The sequence below is a fragment of the Setaria italica genome, chromosome III, assembly GCF_000263155.2.
Source record: "Setaria italica strain Yugu1 chromosome III, Setaria_italica_v2.0, whole genome shotgun sequence".
In the NCBI taxonomy this organism is placed as follows: Eukaryota; Viridiplantae; Streptophyta; class Magnoliopsida; order Poales; family Poaceae; genus Setaria; species Setaria italica.
This window is the reverse complement of record NC_028452.1, coordinates 15,457,984-15,478,518: the sequence shown is the minus strand read 5'-3', so window position 1 is coordinate 15,478,518 and position 20,535 is coordinate 15,457,984. Positions and strand designations below refer to the sequence as shown.

The following is a 20,535-nucleotide window of genomic DNA, read 5'->3' as shown; positions in this document are numbered from 1 at the left end:
ACATTTCGCTTCCTTGAAAACGCTGCGCAATATGAAGAGTCTCATTATGCCCTCTGTCAGTATGGCCTAAAAAATGTACCAGGTGTCACCAATGATCCTTCGATTCACATTAAATACAGTAGCACCATATTGTCAAATCATGGACTAATTAGGCTTAATAGATTCGTCTCGCGATTTAGCCTAGGGGTTGTGAAATTGGTTTTGTAATTAGTCTATGTTTAATACTCCTAATTAGTGTCCAAACATTCGATGTGACAGGGGCTAAAATTTAGCCTGGGGATCCAAACACCCCTATAGTCTACTTACTATTTAGCCTCGTGCGCTGCTATCCGCTAAAAAAACGATTGCAGTGTCACAGAATCCAGATTCCTTTTTTGTATAACACTCCGTGAGATAAAATTACTTCGTATGGACATGGCACCACAAATTTCCATAGAATATTACGTATAAATCTTACTGTACTTATCTATGAGGCTGTGAAAAACGTTTTTTAAAGACACAACATTTTTGAAAGCCACTAGTAGTGAAAGTTTTTTGCCATACCTTGTCCAAAACAGACGTATTTATGATCAGAGGGAGCAGCGGAGAGCCGGAGAGTTATGTTTAGTTCTTCGTAGCTAAGGAAATGGTTGGTTGTACGTTCCAATCGAAGGCGATGGCATAGCGTGTGACTCACATGATTGATGTGCCACATCTACGGGCAAGGATCGTAGCGACCACCGTTTGATAACCCTCCTCCACTGATTAGCTTGCAGGTGTGGCACAGCCCTGCTTCAAGAAACGAGGAACCAAGTCTCCTGGTGCTTTCCGTTCCACGCCCAAGTCTTTGAGCTTGTTTCTTTGCTGCTGAATCCTAGCAGAGGCGACAACGACGCAGCTGAAAGAGGTTACGCTAGGCCAAGAGCCCAAGACCATCCAGAAGAGGGCGCCCAGACGACCATCGGACTCGGATCTGTACATGTGACCGAGGATTCACCACACAACAGTAGGACCCTATCGTGTCTGAGCAGGACTGTGAGGCTCCTGCTCACCATCAAACCCTTTTCACACGTTCTTTTTCTCTGTATACTTTCTTTTTCTCTGTACTGCGCCCGTGCCTCCGTCCATGCGGTAGCGCACTGTACAGTCACAGCCACGTCAGGGCATCGTCATAACAGTGCCGCTCCTGGAACCCTAGCTGCTACCAGCTACCAGCGCGCAAGCTTTTTCATTTGCCACCACCGTCGTCGTCGTCAAACACCGCATCAAGATTGTTAACCCCCACTTGCTTCTTGCTTTTGACAGTGTCGACATCGATGGTGGACGGATTAGATTCACTAAGCACCGGCATAAAATATCCTGTTAGATTAAACTAAAGCTACTTGTAGTGTAGGCATGCCTTCTTCTGTGCCTGCATTGACGCTTACGGCAGTGATCGATCAGCTCTGTCATTTGGATATTGATTAGATGCTTGCTATCTTAGCGGCCAGCCAAGACGTAACTATCAAGCCAATAGCGAAGGGACAAGCGGAAAAACTAAAAGGAGCGCGGAAACGGGCGGGGTTTTCCAGCTTTCAGGTTTTGGTGGTGCTCGCCGTCGTTAATTCCAAGCTTAGTCACGCATGCTGCTGGGGCCTGGTTGAGCATCAATTCGGCATTTAATTTTTGACTTTGGTGTTGAAATTTTAGTCCGGTTAATCCTACGCATGTCACAATTTGAAACACGGCTGAAAAGCAAAAAGGTGAAAAGAAGAAGAAGAAGAAGCTAAGTGTCCCTTGAGCATCGCTTGCCTTAGTCGCTAGTGCTGTGAATTTACTAGTGTCCGTGGTGATCGGTATGCTCCACCTCCACTAGCTACCAAGTTGTGGTCGCGCTTGACTTGCGATGCCTCCCGCGTGCATTCCCATCTCTGCCGAGAGTGCCGACACACCTGCTCGACAGCAAACCGCAGGTAGCCGTCAGACGGCGACAAAAGTTCTCGGAGGCGCCTGAATTCCTGGCGTGGCGTGCATGCCCCTGATGTCTCCCTGCCTGTGCTTCCAAGGCAGATCAGCGCCGACGCCATGCCGGCGCGGGGTAGCCGTGAGAACGACGAACCGAGCGGAGACCTGGAAGCAACTTGGTAAAATTGTTCAATCGGAGAGCAACAGCAGGCAGGACAAATATGCAAACATTCTGGTCCCATGAACAGTTTATTGCATCGTCCAGCTGCGTTCCACAGTGTTCGGTGAGCATAACCGTTATTGTAATCGTGTGGGGGCTATCCTACCTGATGGACGAATTGTGTTGTTTTCCGCAAAATTCTATCTATTTTCGCTAAAGAGGTTCATTCAGGAGTATATTATTCCTATTCATCAATACACTCTTTTGTTGCCACTGCCCACTGTAATCCAAACTTAGATACTCCATCCATCCTAAATTGTACGTTATTTTAGCATTTCTAAATTGCTTTCTTATGTATTAAAATTAGATTTAACACCAAAACTAGTCTACAACTCTACATGTTGTAGTGGAAAAAAAGAAAATCCACGCTGGTGATACCCAAAAAGGTTTCCAACGAGGAAACCCCCACCACTTCTCCGCGATCTACCACCCTATAAAACGCGCGTCGCGACGGCGGGGGGCATCAGACTTCAGCAGCGGACTCAAGCAGTCAAGCAGTGGCAGCGCCGGCGCAGGTCACCCAACCCCGTGAGAAGCTCGTAGCAGCGGGACTCGCTCCGCTCGCGTGGGCGGGCGCTGAAGTAAGCAAAGCGGATAGGATCGAGACGGAAGCCGGCCGGAGGAGCAACGCCGCGTTCTCACGCACTCCCAGACTCCTCCGCTTCGCCCTGAACCTCAACCGCCTTCCATTTTCCTACTTATTGGCTTCCTGGAAAGAATCAAAGAAGAGCCTTTCTGGCTAAACTTCGAGGTGAGTTCTTGCTAAAATCTGCTCATTTGATTACTGTCTGCTGGTGTCGTTTACGGATGTTTTGCGAATCTTTTTCTTCTTCTTGTTTTTTTTTTCTCAAGCGATTATTATGTTCTGGGAATCTTGTTGTTGGCTCAGCGTCCATTTCTTCAAAAATCTGTACTAAAAAAGATTCTTTTCTCCCTAGTTCTCTTTTAGAATCGACCCGGAAAATTTTGTGCCTCCATCAGTACTTATACATCAAGCGCAAGTATCTGTACTGTTGCATCTGCTAGTTTAGTTGGCATGTCGTGATCTCAAAAGTAGGAAGGTGTTCTCATCAGTGTAGTTGAATTAATTGTCAGTGAAGCTGAGCAACATATGCTCGCTCGGAAAAGGGTTTGATATATCCGAGCCATACTTGCTCCCCATTTATTTATTTGAGCAGAGGACAGTTGGTGCAGGCAGGTTGTTAGGACTTGGTAGGTGCACTACTGCCTGCGACTAGTATCATATCTGCACGTCTGATCTTTATTTCACCTTCCATTTAAAAATTCATGCAAGGATACATAATATTTTCCCCGATCGTGCAAATCCACATCATGGAGAATGATGGTGGTGCTAGTCATTAGATTACTCTTACAATGGATTTAATTGGGCAGTGGCCTTTTTCTTGGATAGGAATTGGAGTTTGGAAATTGTGATGTTGGATGATATGACAAGTTGTTGGTGATTTTCTCGGAGGGATGGCCAAGTTTGGAGGTGTATTCTCTGCGGTTATCCTGGTTGTGCTGCTCCCCTGCTTGGATGTTGCATTGGGGCAGAGCACTGACACTTCAGAGGGTAATTTCTCGCTGCCATATGTTAGTTTGTGCGAATTTGAACTTGCTGCAAACGAATGATTTCTTCCTGTAATGCAGTCAATGCGCTCAGGGCTATCAAGGGAAGATTAGTTGATCCTATGAATAACCTTAAGAATTGGAATAGGGGAGATCCGTGCAGATCAAATTGGACTGGGGTCTTCTGCCACAAAGTGAATGATGATACATATCTTCATGTAACAGAATTGTATGATCAGTACCTCTGTCTTATCTATTCATAGTTTTTGAACTTTCATTCTTCTTCCTGGTAGTCTCTGCTTATGATATTCTGTAGTGAACTCTCAGTCGAAGAAAAATCAGTATACATTCTTTGTCTCGAAAGTACCTTTTACAGTTAAATGCTGGCTTTATGAGTAGTTCACACTATTATGGTTGAAATGCTAACATGAAACCTCAGTTTAGTTATTCCTGCCGGCCTAAGTTTACAACTCCTAGCCATTGCTCAGGTATCTTTTCGAAGGTTTTTTTGTTTGTTTGTTTGACTTGTCATTTTTTAAAATTTGTTTATATTTTTATATCATCACAATATTGGATATGGTTAATCTAGTAGCTCATTAAATCATTACTGTAAGGATCAAGTTATTCCTGAAGCATTGTTTTTACTTCATGCAGACAGTTGTTTAACAGGAATCTCTCAGGAAGTTTGGCACCAGAGGTCAGTCTTTTATCTCGGCTGAAAACATTGTAAGTATTACTCTGAAGTCTGAAGTTCAAACTCGTTCGTCTTCTCGAGTTCTCCTGCATTTCGTAAATTTTAAGCTGCGCTAGTGTCACTTACTATCTTTTCAATAAGAGCCTAAGTTCATAATGCCTCGCTATTGAGTTTTCTGTCACAAGTTTGATTGCTTATTCTTGATTCCTTCTTTTCTTTTTAGAGAAATTTTATTGTTAATTCTCATGCTATTCAACTAACTACTGTTGTCCCTGAAGGGATTTTATGTGGAACAACTTAACTGGTAGCATCCCGAAGGAGATAGGCAATGTTACTACACTTAAACTTATGTAAGTTCTTTTTGCTATTATTTTTCTTGCCTTTCATTGAGTTGTTCAGCATGTAGTAACAATCTATGCACATAAAAGAACATTAGTTAGAACAGTACCATTTCTTATCTGTAAACATTACAGCAGTATCTGAATGTACATGTATTAAAAAAAGTTAATTTTGTTATTTGTAATACCTTTTGCAGACTTTTGAATGGCAATCAGCTCTCCGGTATTTTGCCAGATGAGATCGGCAACCTTCAAAACTTAAACAGATTACAGGTTGACCAAAACCAATTATTTGGCCCCATACCTAAATCATTCGCCAATCTAAGAAGTGTGAAACATCTGTAAGAATTGTTATTTCCATTGTGTCTCTGCTTTTCCATTCCATTTGAACTTATTTCTAACCTCAATCATCCGGTGCATTTTAGTCATATGAACAATAATTCATTAAGCGGGAGCATCCCATCCGAACTGTCCAGATTGCCTCTACTTCTTCACCTGTATGTAGAACTCTAATTCTTTTCCAATTTTTCTTCTTATGCAAATTATAGAATGAAATATTAAATTAATCTCCGTTCTTTTACTGTAACAAAAACATTGCAGGCTTGTTGACAACAACAATCTATCTGGACCTCTTCCTCCAGAATTTGCAAAGGCGCCTGCTTTAAAAATATTGTGTGTAACTTAATTTTCTTGTGACGGATTTATATTCACCTCACTTTAGTGGTCAGAGGAAAATTACTTCCGATCAAGGAAACATGTACCTGTTTCTGACTTCATATATTTTGGTTTCTAGTCAGGCTGATAATAATAACTTCAGTGGAAGCTCCATCCCTACTACATATAGCAACATATCCACACTACTAAAGCTGTAAGAATGTCCTTTTCTGTTATTCTTGTGATTTTCCTGCCTTTCTCCCTTATTATTTGAAGTCTGAAGATGAAACCTGTAATGATAACTTAGCTTTAGTCTTTACTCAGAAGGTAATTACAAGCATCCGTTGTGCAAAATCCAGATTATATAATGCCTAAGCTTATACAAAATCAATAAAGGCTGAGGATAATATTTCTTGTTTTACCAGGAGTCTTAGGAACTGCAGCTTGCAAGGAGCTATTCCTGATCTGAGTAGCATACCTCAACTTGGCTATCTGTGAGGACACTGGACTAGCTTATGGGCATCTCAGTATTACTTCTCCAATTAATGTAGTTTAGCATTATGACTAATGATTGTTACTATGAACGTGGCTCTTTGGGACAGTTTAAAATAGAAATTTAAGATTAGAGCAATTTTATCCTTTACAGTAGGCACCCAATTTTTCAGTTCATGCAGTTCAGGATAACTGCATATACTATCTTAATAACTCTCACGTTATTTTTCAGGGATATTAGCTGGAACCAGCTGACAGGATCTATACCGACTAATAAGCTTGCTTCAAACATCACTACAATGTATGTAGTTATGATAATGCTTCTCTATTTTCGTTAATCATTGATCTAATTTCTAGTTATATGGCAGTGATTTGTCTCACAACATGCTCGATGGAACTATCCCAAAGAACTTCTCAGGGCTTCCCGATCTTCAGATATTGTAAGTGTAGCTTGCTAAATAGTGCTCCAAACAGCTTCGCACTGAATATGGATTTGATTTTGTCGTTTGTGGTACAGTTTATTTTAAATTCAAATTTTCTTGATTTGACGTACATCTTATTTACTGACATGGTTATAATCACTTAATTGGATTCAAATTTGTACTGATTTTATCGAGATCAATACAATCTCAGTTTGTATTAGTTACTTCCCAAAAAAGATGGATTTGAAAATAAAAGCAAATATGTAAAAGTTCTCAGGCTATTTTGTAATCTCTAATGTTTTGTTCTTCAAAGATCACATGAGATTTTTATTTTGCAGATCACTTGAAGATAATAATCTAAATGGTTCTGTTCCCTCGATAATCTGGAATGACATCAATCTTGCTGGGAATAGAAGCCTTGTTCTGTATGAACCTTCTTTTTTGCAGCAGTATTTGTTTTCAAATCTAACAATATATGCGATTAACATTTGTTTAATAATGCAGAGACTTCCAAAACAATTCTCTCAACACAATTCCGGCAACATTTGACCCTCCCCCAAATGTCACTGTCATGTATGTTCCCATATATATATATATATATATATATATATATATATATATATATATATGCTATGCATTTTAAATTTGGAATAATTCCTCACATGCCCATGGTCTGAGTGCATACTTAACTGAGATTATACAAATTTGGTAGACTTTTTCTCGATAATGTATCCAATATTAATTGTTAAATTTTGCATTTGGTGGTTAATGTTGTATCACCTGTCAAGAGCTGTACAGATCTCTTTTCCTTTGACACCCAGTGTTTCTATGGGTGCAACAGTCTGAGACTGTTGTTTGAGAGCAGTTTCCTTCACATCCTACACTTGAATCATCATGCAAGTGTGAAAATCAGAACTAGAACTCAAGATTGCACTTTTCTCAGGGGCAAAGGAAATGTTTCAATTACCTTTATGACTAACTTCTCATGCAATAGATAATGATCACCACTATTTTTGTTTTCGGCAGGCTTTATGGAAACCCTGTGTGTAGGAATACTAATGGAGCTCTGGTAACCAACCTGTGCAAACCCATGTCAGTAAACCAGCAAACATCGAAAAAGGAACAAGGCTCTACCTTTAGTTGTCAACCTTGCCCTACAGATAAAAATTACGAGTACAATCCGTCATCGCCTATTCCTTGCTTTTGTGCGGTGCCACTTGGAGTTGGACTTCGTCTGAAAAGTCCAGGAATTACAGACTTTCATCCCCATGAAGAAGCCTTTGGTATCAACTTAACCTCTTTGCTGCAACTGTTTCTCTATCAGCTAAACATTGAGCACTACATATGGGAAGTTGGTCCAAGGCTAAATATGCATATGAAGTTATTTCCAAGTAATTCAAGTTTATTCAATATATCTGAGATTGTGCGACTCAGACATGTACTTGCTGGCTGGGAAATTACTCTTTCAGATGTATTTGGTCCATATGAGCTTCTCAACTTCACACTGGGTTCCTATGCAGATGGTATGCGTCCACTTTGAATATATTATTTTTATTATTCAAAACTATGTTCTGCTATCAGCTTATTTTTAGTTTTCCTGCGAGAAAAAAAAGGACTTCAGTGAATTTCTATATATTATTTCGTGAACTATTTTGGCTTATTATAACTTTTTGTAGCATTTGTGTTAGCTTGCTTAGCAGCATATAATGTAATGATTGCATGCAACAAAATAGCATATATTACTTCCTCAAAATAAAGTTTGTCCACTTGCTATGTGCATGCTGTTTTCGATATAGAAAATTGAGACAATAAGTTATGGTGTTTCTTTTTTGGGAACATAGATTGACTAGAAATTAACTTTGTCCTCGACTTGTGCTTCATTGAATTTTTGTCGGCTCGCTGAGCCCAATTAACCATATATTAGTGCTTAGAATCTTTTATTTGTCGCAATTTTGCAGAATTTCCAAATGCAGCTTCAACAGGTTTAAGCAAGGCTGCACTGGGCAGTATATTGGCAGGCTCAATAGCTGGCGCTATTGCACTTTCCGTGGTAGCTACCACCCTCATGCTGAGAAGGCGTTCAAGACATAGAACAGTCTCGAAGCGTTCAAGTAAGTAATTTATATTTCGTTGTATGTTCAAGAGAGAGCACCTGAAGATATATAATATCATGCTATTTGCAGTGTCGAGGTTTTCTGTCAAAATTGATGGCGTTAGATGCTTCGCATTTGAAGAAATGGCTATAGCCACAAATAATTTTGATATATCGGCCCAAGTTGGCCAAGGAGGTTATGGAAAAGTCTACAAAGGTTTTCTAGCTGATGGAGCAATTGTAGCAATCAAACGAGCACATGAAGATTCTCTTCAAGGCTCAAAGGAGTTCTGCACAGAAATAGAGTTATTGTCAAGATTGCATCATCGCAATTTGGTTTCATTGGTTGGCTATTGTGATGAAGAAGATGAGCAGGTGAAACTTTTTTATTGTAATTATATATGTAGCAAAATATATTTTGTCAGTATTGCTGAACTGCTCATTCAAATCGTGTTTTGTAGATGCTGGTTTATGAATTCATGTCAAATGGTACTTTACGTGATCACCTTTCTGGTGAGTAATTGGCGAGTTCACTGTCAAATTTTGAACATTTTCTCTTTTCTATGCTAATCAGTATTCTTAATCTGCACTAACCACCTCTTCTGGTTTTACACCATTTGCCAACCACAGCCAAGTCCAAAAGACCTTTAAGTTTCGGTTTGAGGCTGAAAATTGCATTGGGTGCCTCAAAGGGAATTCTGTATCTACATACTGAAGCAGATCCACCTATATTCCACCGTGATGTGAAGGCCAGCAACATTCTGTTGGACTCGAAATTCGTCGCAAAGGTAGCTGATTTTGGTCTCTCAAGGCTTGCTCCAGTGCCAGATGTCGAAGGGACATTACCAGCTCATGTCTCCACTGTTGTTAAGGGCACCCCAGTAAGTCTCATACTGTCAGTCACATTGACAATGTCAAAATTGCCATGCTTTCTTTTATGGTAGTATACCATTACCATTTTGGCAGGGCTATCTTGATCCGGAATATTTCCTAACTCACAAATTGACGGACAAGAGCGATGTCTATAGCCTTGGCGTTGTTTTTCTTGAAATGTTGACCGGGATGAAGCCAATTGAGCATGGTAAAAACATAGTGAGAGAGGTACACAATCTTCAACTCTGGATTCACACCATCTTTAAATGGCAGTCCAATTCTTGCAACAAAAAATGACAGCCTTCCATTGAAAATCCATAACCTATAGTATTACCAGGAATCTTGTCTTGTGCTTCCTTTAGTAAAAAAACCAAGCACATATGTAATTAAGACCTTCATTTTGCCGTTGTAGGTAAACTCTGCTTGCCAATCAGGCAATATTTCTGGAATAATCGACGGCCGGATGGGCTTGTGCCCTCCAGAATGTGTCAGCAGGTTCCTATCTCTAGCAACCAAGTGCTGCCAGGATGAAACTGATGACAGGCCTTCCATGTGGGAGATTGTGAGAGAACTTGAGCTCATCTTGAGGATGATGCCTAAAGAGGACCTGGTTCTGCTGGAAACCTCGGAGACAGACTCGACCGATGTTAGTAAGTCATTGTCGGCTTCAGCGTCTGGGACCCTCTTCATCTCGTCGCAGGTCTCTGGGAGTCTTGATGCGAGCAGCGGCATGATTTCTGGAAGGGTGACTCCTCGGTAGTCATGGTGTTTTCATGGTGTAATTTTGTGAATATGCAACAAATTTGTTTTGTACTCCAAAACGGAGGGCCTAACATTATAGGCTTAGCACTCCCAGGTCCTTTGTATGACACACACGGGATGTCAGGAACGTTATTGACGTAGCCTTTTTAGCTTTCAGATATGGTTCTGTAAATGAATAGAGCTGAGAATATTGACATGTTGTCTTGGGCGTTCAGAAGTAACAATGTTTCGCTGCATATACGATGTCATTAGCAATTATTCCCTTTGCTAATGACTCTTATTCATATGCACAGAAGTATTGTTTAAACCAACATCACACTACGTGACACACTAGCTTAGCCTTTTTAGCTTTCAGATATGGTTCTGTAAATGAATAGAGCTGAGAATATTGACATGTTGTCTTGGGCGTTCAGAAGTAACAATGTTTCGCTGCATACACGATGTCATTAGCGATTATTCCCTTTGCTAATGACTCTTATTCATATGCACAGAAGCATTGTTTAAACCAACATCACACTACGTGACACTAGCTTAGTAGCGCACATAGGGGATTCTGAGAATACAAGTGCTCTGAGTGCCAAACTACCTATTTACATGGAATCAAGGGCTACCTACGTTGATAGGTGTACTTGTTGCAGCGATATATGGGTAATCGGTTGCCCACAATTTCTGAAAGAACAGGTCAACAAAAACTGGGCAAAATAGATGACCTGACAGGAGACGCTTTGCTAGCATGACAACATTCGTTCACCAGGAGTGCCTAATATTTCAAGCTGATGCAAACTAACAGGCAAACTACCGCCGTCCACGGAGTTTTCTTCTTTTGGCACCTTTTGGAGGCTCGGCAGCAGGTGAATCTTCCTCAGCAGGCTCTTCCTTAGTACCCCCACTGGCATTCTTGTCATCAGACTCATCCTCTTCTACATCATCATCATCTATAGCTTTTATTATATAAATCTGCAATAGATAAAAGAATTGCATGTGAAGTTCAATCAAGAAGACCCAATAAAATGCAACTAAATATAGAATAGAACAAATGGTTAGACCTGCAATTTTTTTTTTGTAGAGTTGTTGAAGGATATTCATAGAGCAACCACAAAAAAGAAGGGATATTTATAGAGCCTCATAGTCATTCATAAATACCAATCTACAGGGGCGGATCCAGAACGGGGCTGCGCCCCGGGCTGAGCTGTTGAATCACACCTAAAATAGTCTAATTTTGTCTCCTAAGCCTCATTTTGTTAGGCTAAACAGCACATAGGTTAAAGGGACTCCATGATCTCGCCCCGGGCTGCAGCCCGGGCAGCCCGGGCCCTGGATCCGCCCCTGCCAATCTAACAGGCACAACAGCGCAAGAATATAGCTAAGCTAATTCCTTGCCATGATTGCTTGATACATTAGGGGGCGCTTCTGCAAACATGTTTTCTTCCAGACTATTCATGTCAGAACCTTTGGATTCTGTTTCCATTCTTATGGCAAATGTGTAATTAGGAGAAGGTTAAAAACGTTTGCAAGGTTAAACTGCCATAATAAGGCAGTCTATCTGGTCCAGATTAGTGTGCAATGTTGAACTAAATTTAAAGCACGATATACCTTAAATCTGTCATGCTCAGCCAATTCGAAGACCAAGGAATCTCCATCCTCCAAGTTGTGGTGCATTGCAAAGCCCCTCCATCCACCACTTAGACCTGTTCGTTTCCCAATATAGACAGCATCAAATTCAACACCATCTTCATCCTCCAACACCATCCTAAACTCTGTGGGAGGCAGATTCTGTTTGCAGAAGCTTGTAGGAAGACCCTAAGGTGCACATAATATATCCTTGATTAGTAGTTGATACTATATTTTGTGCCAAAACTAGTCAAAGAAATTCTAATGCACAACATCTTAGAGCTTACAAGCCAAAAGCAGCTGGACACATGTGATCGAACCATGGTCTTAACAAATGATGGGTTATTAGGGTCCAGACCATCTTGAAGTTTCTCAGCTCTTCTGAAAGCACGCTGTTGCTGTTCATAAGAAGAAACTCTTCCAGTGTATTCTCTTCCCTGCTCAGAGTTCTTACCACCACTGCGCCTGTTCAACAAAATAAAGTAGCCGATTAGTTGGGTCCAGGCACAGTACCATCTAATTTACATAGACAAGGTAAACAAAGGCATTACCTTTTGCGACGAAGAAAAGTATCTAGTTCGCCATACTGGTGGAACAAAAAAGAACATGTCAGTATCAACAATAGTCACACTACACAGCTTGAACTAATTACATACAACATCACAGCCTTATGGAATCATAGATCAGTCCATTACCAACAAGAACATGAGATCATAATTTCATCCCACCAAAATATAGAATAATCCATAGTGGACTAACACATTCTTGGAAGGATTAGTTCCTCAAACTAGATACCCCATAAAACATGGCTCTGGCCTGTTTGGATTTCATAGTTTTGAGAAACCGTTTTATCAAGAAACTTTAGTTTTAGAAACCAGAGACATGCAAAATCATGGTTTAGAAAAAAAGGTCTGATGTAAAGTTTCTAAACCTCCAAGACTACAACCCTGTGTGGGTGATACAGTGGCTGAAAACCACAGATTGAAGTTAGAACAGATAACTACTACGGTTTATGACGACTACAGAAGTTTCAGATAGACTACTGCCATGGTTTTCAAAACTACAAAATCTGTTACTACCTCGGTTCTTAAATATATGATACCATTGAATTTTTTTCACTTGTTTGACTATTCGTCTTTTCTACAGATATTTATGCAAATAGATAAATCTACAAGTTAAATCTAAAATACTTTACTGAGAGACGTAGTTTGACCATGGTAATTTGTTCGAACTACAAAAAGGAATTTCCATCCAAACAGGGCCCGGATGCAACCAGAAAAGGTCGCACTCAAACCATGAGGTTTCTGAGCCACACAATTAAAATCAAGTATATGGCATATTCAAGAATCGCAGGAATAAAATTCAATAGGGATCTTCAAACAGGGAACACTGACAGTTACCGTTTTCACGAAAACTGCATACTTTGATCAGTACGGCATACAACAGGCCAACGAAGAACTCACATCATCTTTGTAGGAAACCGTGGCCTTCGCCCTCGAGGAACGCCGCACCTCGGTGGCGTCGAACTTCTTCCTCGCCTTGGGGCTCACGCGCACGCCGCCCTGCAAAACAGAATCACAACGAGTCAACCCAGCGTCGCCACACTATTCCGAAACACGCGCGCGCGAGCGACAAGCGGTGTACGTGTGGGCAGCACCTTGCTCTGTTTCTGCAGCCTCGCCGCCTGGAGCAGGCTCTTCGACATCTCCGATATGCCCAAATCCTGCGCAGAGGAATCAGGCGCGACGGTTAGAAACACAAGCAGATCGACCAAGGAACCCGCAGAAATCGGTGGGGAAGAAGAGAAGAAATGAATGGTCCAAAGGAAGAAAAGGTAGGTTTTTAAATAAAGATGAATAAAGAGAAGAAAAGAGTGGATCCGTGGATTGATCCGTAATCCGTCTCGAGAAGGAAGGGAGACGAGCGTGCTCACCTCGAGGTGCTTGAGGTTCTCGAGGACCCGCTTCCTGCGCTGCTCCTCGTAGGCCGCGCCGGAGGCGGCGCTGCTCGCCTTCGTCGCCATGTCCCCGCCGGCCGCCACTCTCCCAGTCCCCTCTGGTCTCGGTCTCTCTCTCTGTAGGCGAGGCAGGGGAGCGAGAAAGCGAATGGGGATGGGGCTTTTCGAGTTCTTTTCTAGAGAGAGAAATGCAGGGTGAGGCCAGTTGCCTTGTGGCCGTGGGCATTGAAATTTCGAATTCGAACGAGCCGAGAGAGATTCCTCGTGGCGAATCCTACGATCCGGACGCTAGCGTCCAACGGTTAAGCAACGGAAAAATTACAGACGCAACATGCATTCCATATTACATGCAACATTTAAATTTACGGACGAAAAATTACAGCCGCAACATGCATTCCATATTACATGCAACATTTAAACCCACGAACGAATTATTAGGTGGACTTGAACATCGCATGTCACCGATAGGCATGAGGACTTGGAGAGTAGGCAAGAGTAACTCTAGTTCAGGGGAAAGGCAGTGCCGGTGGTACGTTACATGCAACATTTAAGCCCACGAGTCAATGGGTGAACTTGAACATTGCATGAGCGAGAGGTGAAGAAAAAGTAAACACTAGAAAATAGAAAGGGATGAAACATCTCATACCAAACCATGCAACATCAAAAACATCTTAAAGAAACATCTCGATTTTACTATTGTAACATCACGGAAAAATTATGTGCTGTGAGCATTCCATTTTATTTTTAGATTGCAATACCCAGTATAACTTGTAGAACATCAACCAAATAGCATGGTAGTATCTGAAAATATCTGACACAAAATTGAAATTTCGAGCTAAAACTGATGCAACAGTAAAAAAAAAGTTGACTTTCAACATCCGAATTCACTTGCCACAACAATAAAAAGAAGCTAATGCAACATCCGCAATCACATACTACACCGTTGAAAAAAAGTAATCCCAACATCAAAACTCAATTGATGCAACATTGGAATCATCTATTGCAACATCTAGAAAATCACATACTGCAACATCCAGAAAAATACAGATTATTGCAACACAGAGAAACAATTAACGTAATAACATAAAACAGCTACTACAGCATCGCTGATGATGCCATCCGCTGAGGTGCCATGAGGGGCTCCGCCACGAGAAAATGAGGAGACCATGTAGAGGTGAGAAGCTTGCAGACCCCAATCATGGATGAGCTTTTATCTACTACTCCCACCATGGAGGAGAGAAGCTCACCTTCCATAGTGGAGTTCGGCACTGGGGTGGACCTCGTCGAAGGAATCGAACTCACACGCGGCACCGACGGACTCCACATAGTGCTCATCGAGTCCACCAACCTCCCCTTCGATCCTAGCTCTACTGCCGCCACCATCGAGGGAGATCTCTGCCATTCTGCTCGACCCCCCTCATGACCCGGTCATGCTGCTCTACTCCTCGAGGACCATGGGGCCTAGCAAGGGTATCATCGCCACACAATGGAGGTCCTAGAGCCTCATCTGTTAGAGAGAGATGAATGAGTGGTGCAGGATAGAAGTGTGAGAGATGAATGGATGGCCACGGGAAAAGCACTCGAGCGGATAATGACGTGGGATATTATTTCCCTGGAAGGAGCAGTAGGCAGTGGACATCTCATGGATGAGATGCAGCCATGTAGCGTCTGATATTTAATTGGTGCGTCAGATGTCTTACTCCTAGTATTACCGTTTCGAATTCGAATGAGCCGAGAGAGATTCCTCGTGGAGAATCATATGAGTCGTAGGGCGCCGCCACCAACGGACACGTGGCCGTCCAACGTGTTGGGTCCTGCGTGGCTGACGCACAAGGCCCAGGGCGCGGGCACGTGGACCCTGCCAGGTAGCCGTTGACTCTTGCTACAAACACGTTTTTCCCCTTCTACTATAAAGATCACGTGTTGTGTAAAGAATGTTCTTAGTAAGGCCAGGGCAACCATAGGCATATACTTTGTTCAAAAAAACACGGGTATATAAAGTACTAGTCTCCTCGTTCTCTACGGCTCCAGCTCTATTTGGTATTTAGGGCACCCGCAACATGTCCCCACAAGCTATCTACAGCATAGCCACATCAGCATTTTTAAATAAACAAAGGTGAAGAGAGAGAAACCATCACTACATGTAGCGAGAGTTGCTGTGTTTTTTTGGAAGATTGATGAGGTTCAACAAGTCACGGAGGTTGCTGTGTTTGATTTAATGTTGTCAGAAGATTTTGGAATGTACATAACAAAATTGATCCTTTTCCTGATGTACGAATGCAAGATGGAAGGACCGTAAATATATTATTTTTTATTTCCTTTCTATGCACTGTGTTGTATTTTGATACATTCTTATACAATTTATTCTTTTTCTTTTTAGATTCTTCAGCATATGGGATTCATTTGTAAGGGGGCGTTTGGTTCCCTTTGCTTATTTTTAGCAAGTGTCACATCAAATGTTTAGATACTAATTAGGAGTATTAAACGTAGGCTATTTACAAAATCCATTACATAAGTGGAGACTAAACTGCGAGACGAACCTATTAAGCCTAATTAATTCATCATTAGCAAATGTTTACTGTAGCAACACATTGTCAAATCATGGACTAATTAGGCTTAATAGATTCGTCTCGTCGTTTAGCCTCCGCTTATGTAATGGATTTTGTAAATAGTCTACGTTTAATACTCCTAATTAGTATCTAAATATTCGATGTGACGGGTGCTTAAAAATAAGCAAACGAACCAAACCAGGCCTAACTTCAGAGTGAGTTTGTAACTATTTTTTAACTAAATTAAATTTATTGAAGTCACTCAAGAGGTTATTTACAAATAGATCGTTCTTTAATGGTCGGGGTTGAGGATATGCACTTCTATTAGGGCATATTTACAGTTTAATAAACTTGAACATAATTGTCACTTTTGTGTTTATGGATGCAGTGGTCAGACTGATGATGATGATAATGAATAGAATGGAGGGAACGGAGTTAATTGACAGAATTTGACCGCTAACATTTTGATCATTAGACTATGTTGTGTACGTTGTAATGCATTTTCAACCTATTGCTCCCTTGTTATCTAATGCCAGTCTTTTTTGGTGCTGGTACAGCTATGACCCTTGCTTGCTCTGATAGTGAGGTGACACTCTGCTTAGATGGACAACCAGATAGTTTGTGCATTGTAAATAACACTTGTATTCATAACAGGGGCGCTAGGCCCATATATATACACGTACAGGAGGGGAAAATATACACGGAACCCCCTAATAGAAAAGGTAAATATCAACAGTACATATACATCTAACACCCCTCTCAAACTCATGGTGGGTTAAATATCAACAGATGACGGCGACGTGCGAAGAGGTACGGGGTAGATAGCTCGGCGCCAAGATCTACGGCGCCAAGCTTGGCGCCAAGATCCATGGCACCTTGTTTTTTAGCCTTTTTTCCGAAAGATTCTCACAAATACGTTCCTGGAGGAACCAATTCCAAAGCCGAGACGTTGTAGCTTGGCGCCAGCGTCGATGGCTCCAAGCTAAAGGTTCATTTTTGGAATTGGTTCCGTCAGGAACCTAAGCCTTTCGAAAAAGGGCTGAAAAACAAAAAAAAGTACTCGCTCCAGGTCCGGGAGCACCCGTCCCTCTCCGGCCGCGTGGACGTCCGGTTCGTCTTCTGCAACGTGACGTCCCCGGACGACGCGGTGTTCGTGACGCTGGAGATCATGCGCTACGGCGACATCATCGTGCTCGACTGCGCCGAGAACATGGACAACGGCAAGACCTACACCTTCTTCTCCACTGTGGCCTGCGCATTCGATAACGCCGCCGTACGACTACGTGATGAAGGCCGACGACGACACGTACTTGCGTCTGCCGGCGCTGGCGGCGTCGCTGCGCGGCGCGTCCCGCGAGGACGCCTACTTCGGGCTGCAGATGCCGTGCGACCGCGAGAACTTCTACCCGTTCCCGCCCTTCATGTCCGGGATGGGGTAGCGCTGTCGTGGGACCTGGTGCGGTGGGTGTCCGGCTCGGACCTCGCCCGGCGCGAGCAGGATGGGCCCGAGGACATGTGGACGGGGCGGTGGCTCAACCTCGCCGGCAGGGCCAAAACCGGTATGACGCCGCGCCGAGGATGTACAACTACAAGGGCGCCTCGCCGGACAGCTGCTTCTTGCACGGCTTCGTCCCGGACACCATCGCCGTGCACATGCTCAAGGACGCCGCGCGGTGGGCCGAGACGCTCGCGTACTTCAACGCCACGGCGGGGCTCCCGCGCTCCGGCCACCTCTACCACCCGCCGCCCCCGGCGGCGGCGGGCAGGCCGTAAGGCCTGAGCTGATCGAGTTGAACCGTTGGTTCAGTTCTTGGGCGTGTTCGCTCTCGTGGGGGCTCGGTCGGGGCCGGATGCGCGTGCGTTGGATGCTGTTAAGGGTTGGTGGGCGGCAGTTACGTATCCATTTGGTGTTACTACTGAATAATGCTGATAGAAAAGAGGATGGCATAATTTGGATTTGTTTGCAATTTCGAGTTTGAGGTTGTGCCTCATCTGTTGGTCTTGTTTGATGTATAAGCGGACGACTCGGGAGGAGAATTCATATGGGCCGTTGAGTACATAGAGGAGCAGCTAAAGTTCCACTGAATAGAGGCCCAACCTAGCCCGTCTAAAGTGAATTCAACCCATTCTGAAGGCCAACTAATGATGCTCCTCGATTTCATTCAGACTAGAAAACCTGGGGCGCGTCGTTGCCGCGCCATGTTTTAGCTATCCAGCGGTGATATTGTGTAGGGATTGTCCAAAAGCTTAGGAATTTACTGATAAGAAAAATGTCGATGTAACGGTAATAGAACTTGTATTGCTTGTGTTATAGATAGCAGGTCGGATTGTTTAAGTAAGGGTACAAAACTTAACAGTTGGCTGACAAGATCGTGACTCGTGAGATCTGTAAGCTCGCTGAGCTATTTGACGAACAAAATAGAAATGTCTTCACCAGTGAGTTATTACTGGGTTTAGACGACGCTTAGTGGTTGCAGTGTCATCTGTGCATAGACCTCATCTGTCTCAGCATCAGCCTGAAGAAGAAATGCAACGGAGCTGATGGAACACGAAGATATGAATAATAGTTGCTTTCTTTTGGTACAGATGTAGTATATAACTCCTAACTTACATGCATGGTCACATTATGGAATTGGCGTAATCAGCATGTAAGCTCCGGAGTAACACGTATGCGGAGTGTCTGGGTGGCACTGTCCAATTGCTCAACACTACTGAAAATGAAAAGGGATCTATACGTGAATCATGCTCGCTTGCCATCTGCATTCCTGTGCACAAGCATGTCGGGTACATCACCTGGCAAACATGGACACCCAAGAATCAATACAATTTATGGAGGCATTCATGTTATTTGTACGGATGATATGAAGTGCTCATCTGTTCTCTTCTGTAACCAGGAACATTTTTTTGTGTAAAACTGAATTTAAGCACCAAAAATTTGTTTAATCTGCACTATCACCTTGCAATTTAACCTAAAGACAAATACCTAAAGAATAATAACCGTTCCATTGATCCCAATTCAATATTCTATACAACATCAAACTGATAATAGCGAAACACAGTGGCGATAGACAGCATATATACCTTTCCAGCTCCTGAACAATTCTGACACCTTCCATCCGTTGACCACATATTATTCCCTGATAGTGAAAAAGGCTTTTTTCTCAATAACATCCCGCTAGTAGAACAGTGAGCATATGGCAACTATCCTGCATTACAGAAGCAAGATCAGACATGTGAGTACAGAGTTAGTGTTGCTGCATTAGGTACACAGGCAAAATATCATTTCAGATATATCCAAGTTTGCATTTTGGACGATGAATCATGCATTAGGCATGGCTGAGGCCATTCTTGGGTCAGATAGGTCAAAATGAAATTGCCTGTACCCGTCGCATGGCAATAAGTGCATCTTTTCTTCTCTTGTTGCCTGACGTTTCTCACTTCAACCAACATTAGAGCTGAGATAACACCAACCATGCCACCTGAAAAGGACGCCACTATGGCCTATGGGGTCTACCTGACTGAACAGAAGCCAACAAAAATGTATCAAATCACTTTTCTAAACACTGGTACAGAATTCACTATCGAGATATATGTTCTTCAAAGCACCTCAATTGAAGAGGCAAGTGCAAGGTCCATAATCCATGTAGTATCTTCATAAGATGCACCACCGAGCTCTAATTTCAGTTCAAGCTGCACCCAAAGAAAGATTGATAACTTGCTATATCACTAATAATAGTGATCAGAGGTTCTTGAAAAAAAAGGGAGTACAAACAATAATAATTGAGGTGCTTTAAAGAATTATGTCACTTACTACTGGGGCTATCAAGTCTCCAAAAATGATTATCCCAGATATGACAGAGAATGATGTCATATAGAGTTGCTTCATTGTCTTCGGTGACTGTTTTGGACAAAAGAAAAAATAATAGAACTTAGAACGACTTCAGATGCCAACATGATCATTTTTCAAAAGTTTGTTGAGAGTTGCTGGTCACCACATGAGGGCATGAGGCATAAATGAATAGTTGATGGAATCTCAGGCATTTCATTGTCTTCACTGCTGGCACCCGGATAGTTGGAGATGTGATGCTCCATTTGTTATTTGCTGATGCCGGTAATAGGTATTTATAATTTTTGTGAGAGTTTAAAAAGCAAAAAATAATGAATGCCGTAAGATATTGAGGAAGGAGTCTTAGAAAAGGTATAAATAGCTAGTATCCTGGCTGATTGCAATGTAATGTAAATAGTGTGTTTGGATCTGTACTTGGATCCAAATTTCTAAATATAAATGATCTTAATGTAATGCAATATTCACAGAAGCATTTCCTAAGAGGCATTTCACCAAATAGTGGGAGGGTTAAAGTACCATGTTTACAAAGAAG

General features: G+C 42.3%; 2 protein-coding genes and 2 pseudogenes across 3 annotated transcripts; 2 read left to right on the top strand and 2 right to left on the bottom strand.

Annotated features, from left to right (window-relative positions):
- The first annotated feature begins 2,602 nt into the window (after nucleotides 1-2,602).
- Nucleotides 2,603-10,323, top strand: LOC101766747 (probable LRR receptor-like serine/threonine-protein kinase At1g06840). 2 transcript variants are annotated; one of them, XM_004961668.2, is made up of 21 exons: nucleotides 2,603-2,894; nucleotides 3,555-3,716; nucleotides 3,794-3,941; nucleotides 4,367-4,438; nucleotides 4,685-4,756; nucleotides 4,942-5,085; nucleotides 5,170-5,241; nucleotides 5,345-5,416; nucleotides 5,538-5,612; nucleotides 5,824-5,892; nucleotides 6,123-6,191; nucleotides 6,259-6,330; nucleotides 6,651-6,737; nucleotides 6,817-6,885; nucleotides 7,339-7,835; nucleotides 8,271-8,423; nucleotides 8,496-8,779; nucleotides 8,866-8,917; nucleotides 9,035-9,285; nucleotides 9,371-9,505; nucleotides 9,690-10,323. In XM_004961668.2, exons 2-21 carry the CDS (start codon nucleotides 3,620-3,622, stop codon nucleotides 10,035-10,037), a joined length of 2,838 nt encoding a protein of 945 aa, XP_004961725.1. In that variant the 5' UTR covers nucleotides 2,603-2,894; nucleotides 3,555-3,619; the 3' UTR covers nucleotides 10,038-10,323. The 2 variants fall into 2 exon arrangements, with proteins under 2 accessions (XP_004961725.1, XP_004961726.1); XM_004961669.4 differs by lacking the exon at nucleotides 2,603-2,894 and adding an exon at nucleotides 3,306-3,355 and having other exon boundaries at nucleotides 9,690-10,168.
- Nucleotides 10,324-10,413: 90 nt separating this feature from the next.
- On the bottom strand, nucleotides 10,414-14,998 carry LOC101767421 (B3 domain-containing protein Os05g0481400). Its single transcript, XM_012844927.2, has 8 exons — nucleotides 14,855-14,998; nucleotides 13,584-13,783; nucleotides 13,308-13,373; nucleotides 13,114-13,212; nucleotides 12,202-12,236; nucleotides 11,938-12,115; nucleotides 11,633-11,839; nucleotides 10,414-10,996 (listed from the first exon to the last, which is right to left on the bottom strand). Exons 1-8 carry the CDS (start codon nucleotides 14,988-14,990, stop codon nucleotides 10,835-10,837), a joined length of 1,083 nt encoding a protein of 360 aa, XP_012700381.2. The 5' UTR covers nucleotides 14,991-14,998; the 3' UTR covers nucleotides 10,414-10,834.
- Nucleotides 14,999-16,945: 1,947 nt separating this feature from the next.
- On the top strand, nucleotides 16,946-17,929 carry LOC101755804 (annotated as a pseudogene).
- Nucleotides 17,930-18,609: 680 nt separating this feature from the next.
- Nucleotides 18,610-20,248, bottom strand: LOC101755396 (annotated as a pseudogene).
- Nucleotides 20,249-20,535: the final 287 nt, after the last annotated feature.